The sequence below is a fragment of the Syngnathus floridae genome, chromosome 14, assembly GCF_059516105.1.
Source record: "Syngnathus floridae isolate MCC-2025c chromosome 14, RoL_Sflo_1.0, whole genome shotgun sequence".
Classification (NCBI taxonomy): Eukaryota; Metazoa; Chordata; class Actinopteri; order Syngnathiformes; family Syngnathidae; genus Syngnathus; species Syngnathus floridae.
In genome coordinates, this window is record NC_142426.1 from 2,636,181 (window position 1) to 2,650,155 (window position 13,975).

Sequence of the window (13,975 nt, forward strand, 5' to 3'; positions counted from 1 at the left end):
ATATTTTTAGTACAGACAAAATAGAACTATATTTCATAAAAAAAATATATGTAAAAAAAATACAACGGTTTTTATAAAGTGCAGTTACTGTAGTATTTGTAATTAATATATCAGTGAAAAGAACTCCTCCCTTCTCCATTCTATTCTGGAGCAAAACGTGCTTTTCTTCTACTCTGAAAACACTTTTTTTTTGCATTGGTTGGGTTATATAATTCTTGATCTTTCAGCTTTTGACGAAAGCATGTTAGATTTTAAGACACATGGGAATTGCTTTAAATTGTAGGGGGAAAAACTGAGCAAGGTTTTGAGTGTCGTTGGTCACTTTTATTCTCCATGTCATTCATAAACACAACACTTTCATTTGTGGCATGTTTTATTTCCTTCTTCCGCATTTTTACATAGTGGATTTTTTCTTAAATTGTACCTAAGAAAGCCTAAAAGCAAAACAGTTTTCTTGCAGGATAGATGGAATGATTACATTGCGATGTTAGCATGCATTGTAGAGTATTCATGTTTATATATTTTATTTGATGACATTTCCTTCCGTCTTAACGGAACTGGAGTGGACTCACGCGCAGACCAATCACATCTTTGCCGATCTCAGTCACCTGAAAAGTAAAAGTTCAGATTAGTGTGATGCTCAGGGCTATCCAATTGTGCTGTCTGCTTATAGTACGTATTTCACCTTACCTGAGTAACCCTGCACACCTGGCCCTTGTACGAGGGGCAGTAGCAGGCCCCCGACAACGGGCACTTCTCCACGGGACGTCCGCGGTACAGCGGGACATAGGAGGCGGCGCACAGGTCGAAGGGATTGTGCGGGTCGTAGTTCAGCTGGTGGGCATCTGTAAGGTTCTTCTCGCATGCTGCCATTATCTTGCGAGTCTAAGTTGGTCAAGAAAATGTTAACAGGTCATTAAGGGAAACTGAAGAATGGCATTTTTTTAGAAAACTACGTGTTGAAAGGTTGATGCCAAATTAAAGGTGGAATGACTCAATGGAAATTTGACATCTGACCTGCTGTGCCACATCAGGCTTGGGGCCGAGCTCGAGGAGGCGACGCGCAAAGCCGGTGGCCGTCTTGAAGTTGCGCAGCTTGAAGAAGAGGTTGAGAGCAGTGCGCAACACCAGCACCATGTGGACGGGCTGAAGATTGCAGTGGGTGAAGTAGGCGGCCATCTGTAGCAGACAATAAACGTGTTACCAGGAAAACAAAACAAACAAACAGACACAATGATGATTCAAGCCTGACCTCACAGAGTCTCTTCTGCTGCTCCAGTGTGTCTTTGGGCAGCTTCTTCCGCTCTGTCTCCATGGTCAGACCCACAATGTACTCCTTGCAAATGGTGATCAACTGCTGAGCCTATAACAGTGGTAAAATGACAAATCAACCCACAATACGTACATGTTCAGTGTTTTCCGTCGATGTGAAAGTTCATTGTAGAAACTATACGTACATCCATACACGGCCCGATTGCTAGCTCACCTCGGCAATCTCCTGCTTGTTATCGACAACCAGCAGCGGCACCGACAGCAGGATGGCTCGGAAGCGCTCCACGGCCTCCTCGAAGCGGCCGGAGGTGGTCATCTGGTAGCACTGCTGCAGTCGGGCGATGAGGTCAGCCAGGCGGAGGCCCACGGCCGGCAGCCCCTGCTTAGCCCCGCAGTCCTTCCAGTTCCTTTGGGGATTGCCCCGCAGGCAGGGAAGAGAGGGCAGAGCCAGGTAGCAAGTGCGGCCCCTGGACAGAGTCTGCATGAAGAGCGACTTGTACGGGCCGAAGTTGACCACTCCGACTTGGTCGTGGAGCAACTGTGGAGGGAAGCGGCAATGTTTGCAATCACATTTCCCTAGTACACAAACGGTTACATTTCTCTGGCAAATGGCAACTTACTCTCATGGCCGTCTCGAAGGAGCCTGCGAGAATGTGGTCCACTGGCAGCTGCGAGTTGTTGCACCACATCTGTGTGGGACTCATTCCCTTGGTGGGCGGCACAAAGAAGCCGTCCTCTGTCGATCCGCCTGCGCCGGCAGGCAAGTCCTAATGACGTAGCACAGAATATACTTAGCAAGGTTTCTTTTAAATTTCACATGCACCAGGCGAGGGAAGAGAATGGCACACATGGCGAATTTTCCTACCAGCTCTGGTGGAAGGTCCAGGTCCTCTTCCACTTCCCAGCCTCCTCCATCCTCTTTGGCACCGCCCTCTTCGCCAAAGCCATCCTGGGCATCCATGAACCCATCTGAGGGAACACATTTTAATTTGACACGTCAACTGGCGTAGCAGCGGCTTTATACTATAGGGTTCCAACGGGCAAGTTAAAGTGAAGACATTTTAAGTTCATTGCATGCAAAGGTTCGATTTCTGACCATGTAAAAATATTGGTACCAGTGGAGAATCTTAGTTTCATTTTGCAACGCTTACCCTCATCAAGCTGAAGCTCAGCATCGTCTCCCCAGCCCTCTGCTCCGGAGGCATCCATGTCCAGGTCGGCGGCCATCTGACCCGCTTTCCCTTCAAAAACATACCAACGTCAAGTGGCTGAATAACTTGTGCCACATTTTGTGTTCCCCCTTTACCCTTTGCTGCGATGGCTCCCTCAAAGAAGCCCTTGGAGACAGTGAGCAGTGGCCAGTTGGTGTCCAGAGGATTGATGGGTGGCGGTGGCTGCAGAAGCTGGGCATTGGGATCCACCTCAGGTAACTACAAGTGACAAAAACAAAAAAAAAATCTTACTTATAATGGCGGTACGATAGTGTTCTGTCAACTGAAAGTTAAACTCTTACAGTCTCCTTCTCTGGATCAAACGTCTCTTTGAGGGCCTCAGCTTCTTCATCCAGTCCGTGCGTGGCAGCAGTCAGGTAAGCCAGAGACTCTACCAAAAAAAAAAAAAAAACCCCCAAGACACGAATTCAACATGGCAAATATATCATTTGAGATGTGTTTCCACAGGAGCTTGGCACTTCATCAGCACCAAAAGAAGCAGGGAAGGATTTGTTTTGTTTTTTTCCCTGGTTATGAAGTCAAAATGTGTGTCGCTGCTTAACTCACTCTGGCCACAATTCTTCAAGATGCGGACTCTCTCGCTGACATCTCCCAAGTAGAGTGCTGCCTGGTAGTGGCCGCTCATGTCCTTCCTAATTTCAGCTACCAAAAAAGAACATTCATTTTAGCGGCTGTTGAAGATCATCATAGCAACAGAGAAGCTCTCGGCGGTCCCTCACCGATTTTCATCATCTTGCGTAGCTTGGCCAGGTTGCCGGTGATGAGGTAGAGGAAGGTGAGCTTGTCAAAGTTCTTGGTCCTCTGGTAGCACATCTCCACTACCTGGTGGTGGCCCTGTAGCAGTGCCGACTCCCCCAGACGCTCCCAGCAGCTGCGCTCATCCAGCGCCTTGGCCGCCTCCAGCGCCACCTTCAGCGAGAAAAAAGTGAGACCATCAACGTGCTGCTTTTAGCAAAGCGGGTGTCAAACTGCAACTACGATCCTTACTTCGATATTGCCGCACTCCAGAGCGAGGCTGAAGCGAGTTTTCTCGTCTTTGACAAAGTGCAGCGCCACCTCGGGATAGCCCTTCTTCTGCAGGTAAGCAATGATGGACTGACCCACCAACTTGGCATTACGGACCATGTGAAGAACCTGAAAGGATCCACAATATGCAGTATTACTCAATAACACTGCCACGACAGTGGCTTTGTCCTGACAGTGCTTCCGTCAAGTCCCGATATCTCTCATGAGCCGCACCTCGTCGTATTTGCGATTGACGAGGGCCAATTTGAAGCGGTACTCGGTGGGGTCGATGGTGAGGACACGCGGTCGGCACTCCCTGTCCAGGCAGTACACGCTGTTGCCTCGCACACGGGTCACGTAGATGGGCAGGTCTAGGGTCCTGATGATGCCGTGATCACTAGATGGAGAGATGTGTATCAAAGTGTGGTACTGATGAAAAATCAAGGAAAATCAGTGGATTAAATGTGGTGGAGCTTTACACAAATACATAATGGAGCAGCTGGTTATTTTGAGTTAATATGCGATGAAGCGCAATATAATCGCTCGGGACCAATGTGCATCACTTGAATGTGGATGTGCGCATACCCTGAGGTGAGGGCGTATTTGATGTGGTTGGACGTGGTGTAAATGAAGACGCCGCTCTCGTCCCAGGCGCCGCTCTTCACTCTGATGTTCTCGTGAATGTTGCAGAGGCTCTCCAGCTTGCGGTTGCAGATCATAATGGCTGAAAAGCGAGCAGGCGGGTAAAACCGTTTAGCCTCTCGTCATCCCCACACAATGTTTGACGACGGGTAGGCTTCTTTTACCGTGCTTGGCCAGCAGCGCCACGTGGCTGGTGTCGGCACTCCACACCACATACTTGACCTTGGCGATCTTGACGGTGGCCAACGAGCGCTTCTGCTGCACATCAAACAGCGTCACGCCATCGGCGTCGCGCAGCAGCAGCGATCCGGTGCCAGCGTAGAAGATCTCTTCGCAGCTCGGCACTTGGACTTTCTTCACAATCTCGTTCTTCAGATTTTTGATCAGCAGCTGCGTAAGACAAAATGTGGATGGGAAGATTAGGCAGGAGATGTGAGTGAGCCACAATATTTCGATACTGAAATGAATGGTGATTTCGGACTTACAGAGTGCATGCGGTCCAGGACAGCAAATCTGTTTCTTGCCACCCACACAGCTGTTAGGCCAGAGGACCTCTTTCCTTCAGGGGCTGAGAAGGACAAAACTGTCATGAATTACACTGTTATGTTAGACGAGAGACTCCACCGGACAGTTCCTTTACCATCTGGGTTCTGAGAGTCGCTTTCTTTGGGAATGGAATACAGGTCATATGTGCTGTTTTCCAAGTTGGTGGCTCTCTGAAAGATGACAACGAGAGACAGTCAGCATACTACCTCCTTTCACCAAACAGTGGCAGAAATTAACAAACAGAGTTGGTGCCACAACTATTGCCACAGCTGTCTTTTTATATAGTTGTCTGACAGCCTTACAACAACAATTGCGAGTCTCACATGAGTTCTACCACAGCAAACTAGTTTTGGCTCACTTCTCTCGTCATCCAAGCTTTTCTGAGATTAGCTACGTCTACCTTTTTTTAAAGGAATCTTACCAAGTTAGCCGGCGATAATACTCACGGTGCAAAGGAGCACAGCGTTCTCCGCAGGGTTGTAGGACATGCTGAACACCGGAAACTTTGAGCCACTGCGACAAGAAAACATCGTCGATCAACTGAAGCTAGAAGCCAAGCCGCTTGTGATCAGCTACCTGCGCAGCTGCATGACGGCAGTGTCCTTGCTGCTGTTGAAGTCCAGCTGGCGCAGGAACCGCTCCTTGACGTAGTACAGCATGTTGTTGTGGACGGCGTATGCCGGGCGCTCGCGCTCCAGTTTGAACACGATCATGCCGCTGTCGTGGCCTGGAGGAAAATGACCAACGTAAACATACTTGGCCCAAATGTTGGCAAGACGAATGCTCCTATGCAATATTACATTTTCAGCAACACAAGGGCAACACAATACTACACACCCGCGGCAAAGAGGTTGAGGTTGGGGTGCGCGCCCAACACCCAGAAGCGGTCGTGGTCCCGGCGGAAAGTCTGCACGCCTGTCCTCTTGGACATGTCCCACACCCGGATGCTCTTGTCCTCAGAGTTGGACAGAATAAGTTCCTGACGTGGGTGGAATACGGCGCAGGAGACATTGTTGTAGTGGCCGCGGCACGTGTCAAGCTCCCATGCCTTGGACTCTGAAAGAGGAAGCAGACCCGTTACGCTATCCGGCAATAGTTTGATGTAACTTTGTAGACCGCACAAAGAAAATCCAGACCATTCATCCTCCAGATCTTGACCTGCCTGTCGTCCGCTCCCGACACAATGAGAGGCATGCTGGGATGGAAGGTGGCCCAATTAACGCCTCGGTCGTGACCCTGGACAAGACCGACAGCAATCAGCTCAAGTCGGAGTGGTGGTCAAACACTGCAGCATTTAAATCAGTTGACAGGTTTTACCGATTAAAGTACATCTTTTATTCACGTGATGATTGGGGTGGAGCTTAGATGTGACTACTTTTTGACCTCATAGTCTTAAAAAAAAAAAAACCTGAGCCCCTGTAAAGACAGTAACACCGTGGCTGTGGAATTTATTTTCACTGTCAGTCCTGTTGGTTTGGCACCAACTTGTTTTATGGTCAGCTTCAAAAACCCACCAGTTAAATCAAACCCGACTGAAATGCTTTCAAGAAAACTATGACACGTCTCTCTCTACATGGCCCCTCCTTTCACCTCAAGCACATGCTTGACGACTGCATCTGAGGCTCCGAACAGGTCGACGCCGGAGATGCCGCGGACTTCTGTCTCCACGGCGCCGGGCGACAAGTTCTTCTTCCTCAAACCTGCAACCGACATTCAGAGTCGCGGGTGCGACGGCAGGTCCCGGGTAGGCAAACAGATTGTTTGGGATAAAAGAAAACAGTCAATACAAAAGGCAAAAAATCAAAAGGCAACCAGAAGCAGAGGCTAAGTTCAAATGACTGCTGGACCAGCGGACACACACTCAGGGTGGAAACAACACAAACATGTGCTCTCCTGCGCACAGCGTTGGATTGGGTTAGCGAGGGAAAACAAAATGATTGGGTTGCACGGCTGGAAAAGCGTGTGTTGATGATGCTTCCCGCCTGAACAAAACAATGCGGTGAGCGCCTGGTTCAGCAGTGAGAAGAGGTGGTGAACAGAAGATGGGATGGAACTAGGAACCCGTGTACAAGTGTGGATGTTTCCAGGGAGGGCAGTGGGTAGGTAAGAGGGCACATAGGGAGGGATGGAAGGGTGTGGGTGTTGGTGGTTGGCGCTGTAAAGACGTGCTCTGATGGGGCTTCGGATGTGAACATTGTAATGTTGTTTTACTTAAATTAGCATGAAGTAGTTCACAATAATAAGAGAAAATAAACTTTGTGTTAGCTCAGTGTAAATGTCATGCAGGACATATGCTAAAAGACCTAAAATGTCACTTTTGAGGAATTGTTAGAAAAGTCCTGGATGCTGTGTATTTGCCATTGAGTTTTTGTATTGGCATCAAACAGTATTCTATCATGCGAGTACAAGTGGACAATAGGGCAATGCCAGTGCAAAAATATGGCTAAACAGAGGAATGACATGAGGGAGGGAGGAAGGGAGGAGGAGATTGTTTAGTTCCGAAAACACAAGCAGACAGCAAAGACATCAGGAAGCATGCAAAGGCACACAAACACTTCCCGGCTCACAAGGTATGATTGCAATTCACATGAAGAGCAATACATCCTTAGAGGAAGGAGGTGGTTGCGCATTCAGCCCACAGAGTTTGTCCTATACATGTCGCAGAGAAAGAGGATGGCTTGGGGTGTGACTTTTACATCCCATTTCAGATTCTCTCTCATCTAATAGGAAGTGAACACGTCTATTGGATTGCTAGGTGTGTCTGTACTGCCTGACTCACTGGACTCTGGCACTACTTTTTTGAGTCATTCTGAATAACTGAACGGCACATTTGAACAATGACTTTGCAGACGGTCTAAGTAAAATTTTCCCCAAAATATTTCAGTCCCCTCCGGTCAAATTGTACTAAAAAACAAAAATCAAGCATGGCATCACTTCCTAGACCCACTTTACACACTCCACCTTCACCCAGCCTGCTATCCTGCACTGTTCCCCAAAAGCCCTCACCGGAGATATCCCACACTCGCACAGTCTGATCCAGGCTGGCTGACACCACCAGGTCCTCTGAGGGGTGGAACTGGGCACACATGACATAGTGGTTATGGCCCGTCAGCACACTGTGGAAACGAAGAGCGGCAGTGAGAAATGACATGACATTTGAGCACTATTGATCCTTATCAGATCTATTATTCAGTTTACCAGACACAAGTCCTAGACTGCCAGTTCCAAATGCGAATGGTTTGGTCATCTGAGGCACTCAGAATCCAGGGGTACTCCTAGAAAAGGAGGAAATGAATGGCTATGTAGCGGCAGTATTTTCCATGTTGCAGTGATAAACACTAGAGAGGTTGTTGGGGTGTTTCAGGCGACTTTCCAGCATTACCAACTATTTGTGCAACAGATAGATAGATCTTAAATACATACATTTTGTAGCCCTAAAGAAGTTTGGCAAAGGCTGTTGTCAGAACTCTGTCGATGGAGAATCCACTCACATGATGGAAGAATGTAGTCCTGATATAGTCCAGGTGTCCGAGCAGGGTGAAGAGGCAGCGTCGCAGCTTGTAGTTCCACACCTTGTTAAATAAACAAAATATTTGAAAGACATGTAAAAAAACAAACGTGACCTCAATGGATTTCTACAGAGACAATATAGTTTCTAACGAGAGATAAAACACACACAGACACATTACCTTGATTTTGTAATCATCTCCTCCAGACACAAACAAGGGCTGCTGTTTGTGAAAATCAATTCCTCGAACAGGACCTGTCGGACAACATATGCAAGTTATATCAAAATATAGTGAAGTGCACAAAAGAATTTTGCCTTTAGGATAGTCTGAAATCTGAAAAGTGCTCTAATATTTCTCATTTAGCCCCAGACACAAACAAGGGCTGCTGTTTGTGAAAATCAATTCCTCGATCAGGACCTGTCGGACAACATATGCAAGTTATATCAAAATATAGTGAAGTGCACAAAAGAATTTTGCCTTTAGGATAGTCTGAAATCTGAAAAGTGCTCTAATATTTCTCATTTAGCCCCTATCCGTAATCCATTCATTGGGCGTTGTCATCAGGGACAGTCAAAGATGATTGAGAGTTTTGACAAAAATCTTATCCAGCCATCGACAGCAGTTATCGTCATTTCTTAATATGAACTATTCTTACCATCATGCTCATCAAACTTGTCAATGAGCGTGCACATGCGATAGTCCCACAGCTGGATGACACCGTTGTGCAAACTAGCAAGAACCCAAGGCCTCTTGGGGTGGAAACTAAGGCCTGAAACGTAACAATAAAAACCCCAAAAAAGATCAGTCGTTAATAATATTCAATCAAGTAAAATAGGGAAGGGAAGGCAGACATAGTCTCGTTCTCAACAACTTAAACGTAGGGCAGCCATTAGCTTTTAGCTATCCCGACAGAAGATTTGCTTTTTAGAAAAAAATTATGCTGACTGATTAGAACACAAGGCCAAATAAAATACACAGACAAAATAATTTGACTGTTTACATTTAGAGACATCATACAATAATTTTAATTCACCGGATAGCTTCCTTACATTAGCCTCTGAAAGTAGCGACAGCTGGCTAACACTTACCTTTAACACGGGCCGACTTGGTTTCAAATTTGGTCAACATGGTCAAGGAGAACCAGCCTGTGTGGCTCTTTAACTAGATTTAGAATACACTATTTCTCTATCCAATCGCAATAAGTACAGATGTAATATCAGATTTGTTAAGCTATGCGGTTGTCGTCCGTTTGTAAGATGGATCTCTTCCTGACACGTCTCCTCTTTTGTTTTCCGTGTTTGAGCAATAAAGTTTTATCAAATGTACAGATGACGCAAAAAGTTCCACGACGCTCCGGACTTGTCATCTTTAAAACTCATTTCCACACCTACAATAGTAACCTTTTAAGCACAATAAAAATGTATATTCAATATATTTTTAAAACAGTGTATTACTATAATAAATCCAGAGTTTTAGTGACGGGCCATCTATAAATGGATTAATACACATAACCAAAGTATATCTTGTTGATATCTTTCTTTTATTAAGTATACTGTATTTACAAAAAGGACAACACATAGCAGCAGCTATGTCGTTCCGCTGTAAATGGATGGCATGATGAAAGAAGCACTTTGACACAAATTTCTCTATGCATTGCTCACTGCCTCAATCGTACACAGCAGCGTGTTGTCCTGTGCTTTCTAGACCCAATTCCATAGTTGCACACAGGGAAACATCTTTGTTTTATACACACAAAGTGCTTTGGCCTTTTGTAAATGCACTCTTTGAAGTGTGAGCTTGTAAACCCCCCCTCCACTCATGCAAACATCAATCTTGGCAATAAAACCACACCAAAACTCAAGGGAAGCACTTCAGCAAGGTAACCTTACAACACAATCATCATCAAATCAATCACTTCTGATTAATACCGGGATGACTGCGGGAAAAATTTCAGCGACAAAACAATTATATATTTGTAGGTAATTTTTAACATACAGTCCAGTGTGTTTGTATTTCTGTAATACATGATGAGACCGCACTGATCCCAGTCAATCCTTCTGTTTGTGTGGAGAAGTCAGATTGACCCGTTTTAATCATCCTGTTATATTGCCGGTCAAACTGACCCATACATATCTGGAGTTGTTCAATAAATTGCACCCTTTTTGTGCCTCTTGTTCAACTGCAGGCCAAACTGACCGGTAAAAATTATTTTTATCCCAGTTTGAGATTTTTTTTTAATTTGTTATAACTTTTTGAGTTGCCGGTACTTTAATTCTGTTATACTGTGGGTAAAATTGAGTCCCAAAACACACGATTAGCCGTTTTTAGAATTTTCTTACTTTACATTTTTTTCTCAATTTAGTTTTCAATTGCCGTTCATAATGACCCCTAAATTTATTTGAATTACTGACCATTTTGAATTCCCTTTTTCTTTTAGTTACAATAATAAGTAGTTTAACAAACCTACTATAGTGCAAGTACATTAGGCCTGCGATAAATGTACCTAATATTTATACCCATTTTTGTTTTAGTACAACTCTCGTTTTACATTGTAGGTCAAATCGACCACAGTGAAATTTTATGTTTCAGTAATCTTAAAATTACAGCTATAAAGTTCTGGAAAATTATTAAAAGTAGTATTATGGTGTAAAATGCTGGTCTATGTATAATAAACATGGACAGTAAATGTCTGTACTGAATTAAAAATCTTTTAACTAAATATTGACAATAGAGTGAATGATCCTTGTTGAAATGTGATTTGCCACAAATAATGCAGTAAATGTTGACTAAGATTAGTAATAGACATCATTGTATTGAATAGGAATTTTTTTTTTTTAGTGGTACTTTCGGAATTAGTGTCAAATTGACATAACAGGTGGGTTAAAGATACACCAGAGAGGGTGCAATACCACCTTCCTGGAAAAGGGAATGCAGGTAAAAATTAAAGATCTGGGTGAAAAAAACAAACACCAATAGAGATGTTTACATGTTTGAGCCGCTGACGGATTTTGCAACCTCTTCCACATTTGGGACGTGAGGGAGAGCGTCACAATGCCGCCACTAAACTCCTGGTGGGTGTGGTCCTCTCCGCAACCGGGTTCAAGCTGCCACCCCCTCACATAATGGAGCATTGCTCAGCCGCCCCGGTTCCACCAAGGCCCCCGGGGAGGGTGAGAGAGTCCAGGTCAAAGTTAAAGCCAGGAGGCTGGTGAGGGCAGAAGAACACACAAAATAAACAAAAACAATCAGATTAGTGGAAACCACGCGCAACATTAAAATGTGGGTTAGGGTTAGAGATTAAAAAAGGTTAAAAATGTTAAATGCGAGCATTTACACTACACTTTTTTTTTTGCCAAATAACATTTTAAAAAAATGATCCAAGTCAAGCTTTAGGGGCAAATTGAACTACGTTTATAACGCTTCTTTCTTCCTTCTTCTCAATGACAATTTTGAAAATTACAAAATGACTGAAATGTTGAACTTACCGCATCTCCTGCAAGCTCTTTGGGTGGTTGTCCAAGGTCCTGCAGCTGTATCAAAACAAAGTGAAACAAGGACAATGATAGAACTGAAAGGAGCACTGACCTGCCCTCTTTACCTTCTGCATGAGGTCCATGATGCCTTCAAAGACCTTGTCACCATTTTCCTCCTTCTCAAAGTGCTGACAGATTTCTCCCATGACCTTGGCCTGCTGCTCGTAGCGTTGGGCGTCCTCTGGGCTCAGACTGGATTTGTTGGCCTCCAACCACTCTGGATACTGAGGACCAGCGGGTTTGTCATTTCATCAAATGAACAGCGGTCGTGTGTTGAATATGCTGACAAACCTTAATGGTGATCTCCTTGAGGGACGGGTAGAGAACCTCCTTAGAGAGGAGATTCTGCATGATGGATTGCATGATGGGAAGGACATTGGTGTCGTCCCCCGCGCCAGCCCCTTCGCCGCCCTCGTCCAATCCCAAGCCTTCCAGGGCTTTGACCAAATCATCTCCAGCCAGGCCTGAAGACTGCGAGAATACAATCGTGTGGACATGGTGGAACCACTTATACATTTGTATGACAACTAAATCATTCTGCCATGAAAGTTAATATTCATCTACTGGAATTCCAACTTTCACTGCCCCCAACAAATAAACGACTAGTCCTTTCCGCTTGCGCATAGTGACATTCTGTTATGAGTAAAAGTAATTGCAAAGTCCACCTGCAAGTTATCGGTATTCTTGGCGAGGCCACGGAGAGTATCTTTGAGGCAGGAGGTGAATTCTTGCTGGGAAGCCGTGTCAGTCCCTGTGTGTGACAAATACACTGTTAAACCAGGAGGGTCCAAAAGAATAGTCGGGCAAAGAAAACATCCAAACTCGCCAACTTTGCCGGCGGCCTCCGAGAGTTTCTGAAAGTGCTGGAGCAGGTCGGGCTCCTCCTGAGCCAATTCCTTCATGGCTTTCTCCCACTCTTGCTGGGCCTGGGACGCCATGTCACTCTCAAAGAGCGTCTCGAAGAGCTTGCAATCCTCCAGCAGCGGTGGCTACGGGGAAAAGAAATGTGCTTGGTTTTCATGACAAAAAAGTGCAAATTTGTGATGCCAACCAACCTTGTCTGCTCCATGGCTTGAGGAGGAAGGAGCTTTAGGTTCAGGAGGCGCAGGCTGCTTGTCAAAGTCATCCAGTGCACCTAAAAACCAAACAGAAGCCTTAGACCATTGTACTTGAAATAAAATAACAAATCCAAGCGTTATAGCGTGTTTAACACTTAACACTTCAGGTAATCCCCTTACAAAGTACATGACTACACCTTTAATTGCATTTGCAAGAAATGTGCTGGCTCCAAGGGATCACTTTAATGTCTTGGCAACTCCACCGGAGAAAACCGACGAACTAATAACTGCAATGTTCCACGACAGGAACAGCACAAAGATCCTAAAATTACGGTTTTTGAGTCATGTATTGTTTAACAATTTAATCAGAACCGTACTGTCCAGCAAATCGTCCAGCTCAGCGTCGTGGTCGCAGTGCGACTCTGCAGCTCCGGACGCCATGACGGAGTCAGTGGACGTGATGACAGGCGGAATGTTGCTGCGGCGGTGAGTCGCATATAATGACGTCACAGAAACAAGCGTCGCCCGAGTTTGACGTCCGTCCGTACTTTAAAAAACAAGTTGAGCGCACTCTTCTGGCAAACAGAGAGAAATGCATTGTTCAAAAACTGGGCAAATCCGAATGAAATGAAATAAAGGAACAATGGAAAAACATATTACAATGGAAACACTGTATAATATGATACAAATAACACAATCAAATAAAATACGGAAATACAATCAATAGAAATAAAATAAAAACATCTCAATACAATAAAAGAACATGAAATAAACTGCATCATTAAGATGTAAATTAAATACTATAAAAATACAACTATAGCAAATACAAAACATAGTACAATACAGTTAAATATAATATACTACAGTACAACAGAAACTAAAAATTAGAATATAATGAGTACAATTAAACTCAAATGGAGTGCAGTTTAAATTATTGTTAATACAATCTCAGAAATAAACCTTTAAAATAAATAATGAAACATTTAATCTAAAGTTAACTAAAGAGGACAACATACTATATGTAACAACATATTGAATTTGAAAGGCAATTTTAAAGAAAATCATGCCACATGTACTGAAAGAAATGACTTGGTATTTGAGTATTTTAAGGTATTCTAGCAAGAATTTAGCAATTGTTAATCAAGAAAATGGAACCACAGACAAGCTTAACAACAGCA

General features: G+C 44.6%; 2 protein-coding genes across 2 annotated transcripts; both read right to left on the reverse strand.

Annotated features, from left to right (window-relative positions):
• Positions 1-355: 355 nt before the first annotated feature.
• copa (COPI coat complex subunit alpha) lies at positions 356-9,508 on the reverse strand. The gene is made up of 29 exons (XM_088396831.1): positions 9,295-9,508; positions 8,862-8,975; positions 8,387-8,460; positions 8,189-8,269; positions 7,896-7,972; positions 7,704-7,813; positions 6,288-6,397; positions 5,834-5,933; positions 5,535-5,753; positions 5,274-5,424; positions 5,144-5,210; positions 4,792-4,867; positions 4,637-4,719; positions 4,316-4,541; positions 4,095-4,233; positions 3,744-3,906; positions 3,492-3,638; positions 3,224-3,413; positions 3,051-3,146; positions 2,786-2,874; positions 2,579-2,702; positions 2,424-2,513; positions 2,138-2,241; positions 1,893-2,039; positions 1,487-1,810; positions 1,253-1,363; positions 1,018-1,179; positions 691-885; positions 356-608 (listed from the first exon to the last, which is right to left on the reverse strand). Exons 1-29 carry the CDS (start codon positions 9,332-9,334, stop codon positions 549-551), a joined length of 3,669 nt encoding a protein of 1,222 aa, XP_088252957.1. The 5' UTR covers positions 9,335-9,508; the 3' UTR covers positions 356-548.
• Positions 9,509-9,727: 219 nt separating this feature from the next.
• Positions 9,728-13,331, reverse strand: pex19 (peroxisomal biogenesis factor 19). Its single transcript, XM_088396595.1, has 8 exons — positions 13,175-13,331; positions 12,795-12,874; positions 12,566-12,728; positions 12,405-12,490; positions 12,031-12,210; positions 11,805-11,963; positions 11,692-11,736; positions 9,728-11,411 (listed from the first exon to the last, which is right to left on the reverse strand). The coding sequence occupies exons 1-8, from the start codon at positions 13,236-13,238 to the stop codon at positions 11,322-11,324; spliced, it is 867 nt and encodes a 288-aa protein (XP_088252721.1). The 5' UTR covers positions 13,239-13,331; the 3' UTR covers positions 9,728-11,321.
• Positions 13,332-13,975: the final 644 nt, after the last annotated feature.

What these genes read in the sequence shown, in the direction of transcription:
- copa (XM_088396831.1), bottom strand. Translation starts at nt 9,334, where the DNA reads ATGTTGACCAAATTTGAAACCAAGTCGGCCCGTGTTAAAG. An exon ending in TGGAGTGCGGCAATATCGAA is followed by an intron (nt 3,414 to 3,491) that starts GTAAGGATCGTA and finishes TTCTCGCTGAAG; the next exon opens with GTGGCGCTGGAGGCGGCCAA. An exon ending in ACAAGCAGGAGATTGCCGAG is followed by an intron (nt 1,364 to 1,486) that starts GTGAGCTAGCAA and finishes CCACTGTTATAG; the next exon opens with GCTCAGCAGTTGATCACCAT.
- pex19 (XM_088396595.1), bottom strand. Translation starts at nt 13,238, where the DNA reads ATGGCGTCCGGAGCTGCAGAGTCGCACTGCGACCACGACGCTGAGCTG. An exon ending in CAAGCCATGGAGCAGACAAG is followed by an intron (nt 12,729 to 12,794) that starts GTTGGTTGGCAT and finishes TTTTCCCCGTAG; the next exon opens with CCACCGCTGCTGGAGGATTG. An exon ending in TCATGGACCTCATGCAGAAG is followed by an intron (nt 11,737 to 11,804) that starts GTAAAGAGGGCA and finishes GTTTTGATACAG; the next exon opens with CTGCAGGACCTTGGACAACC.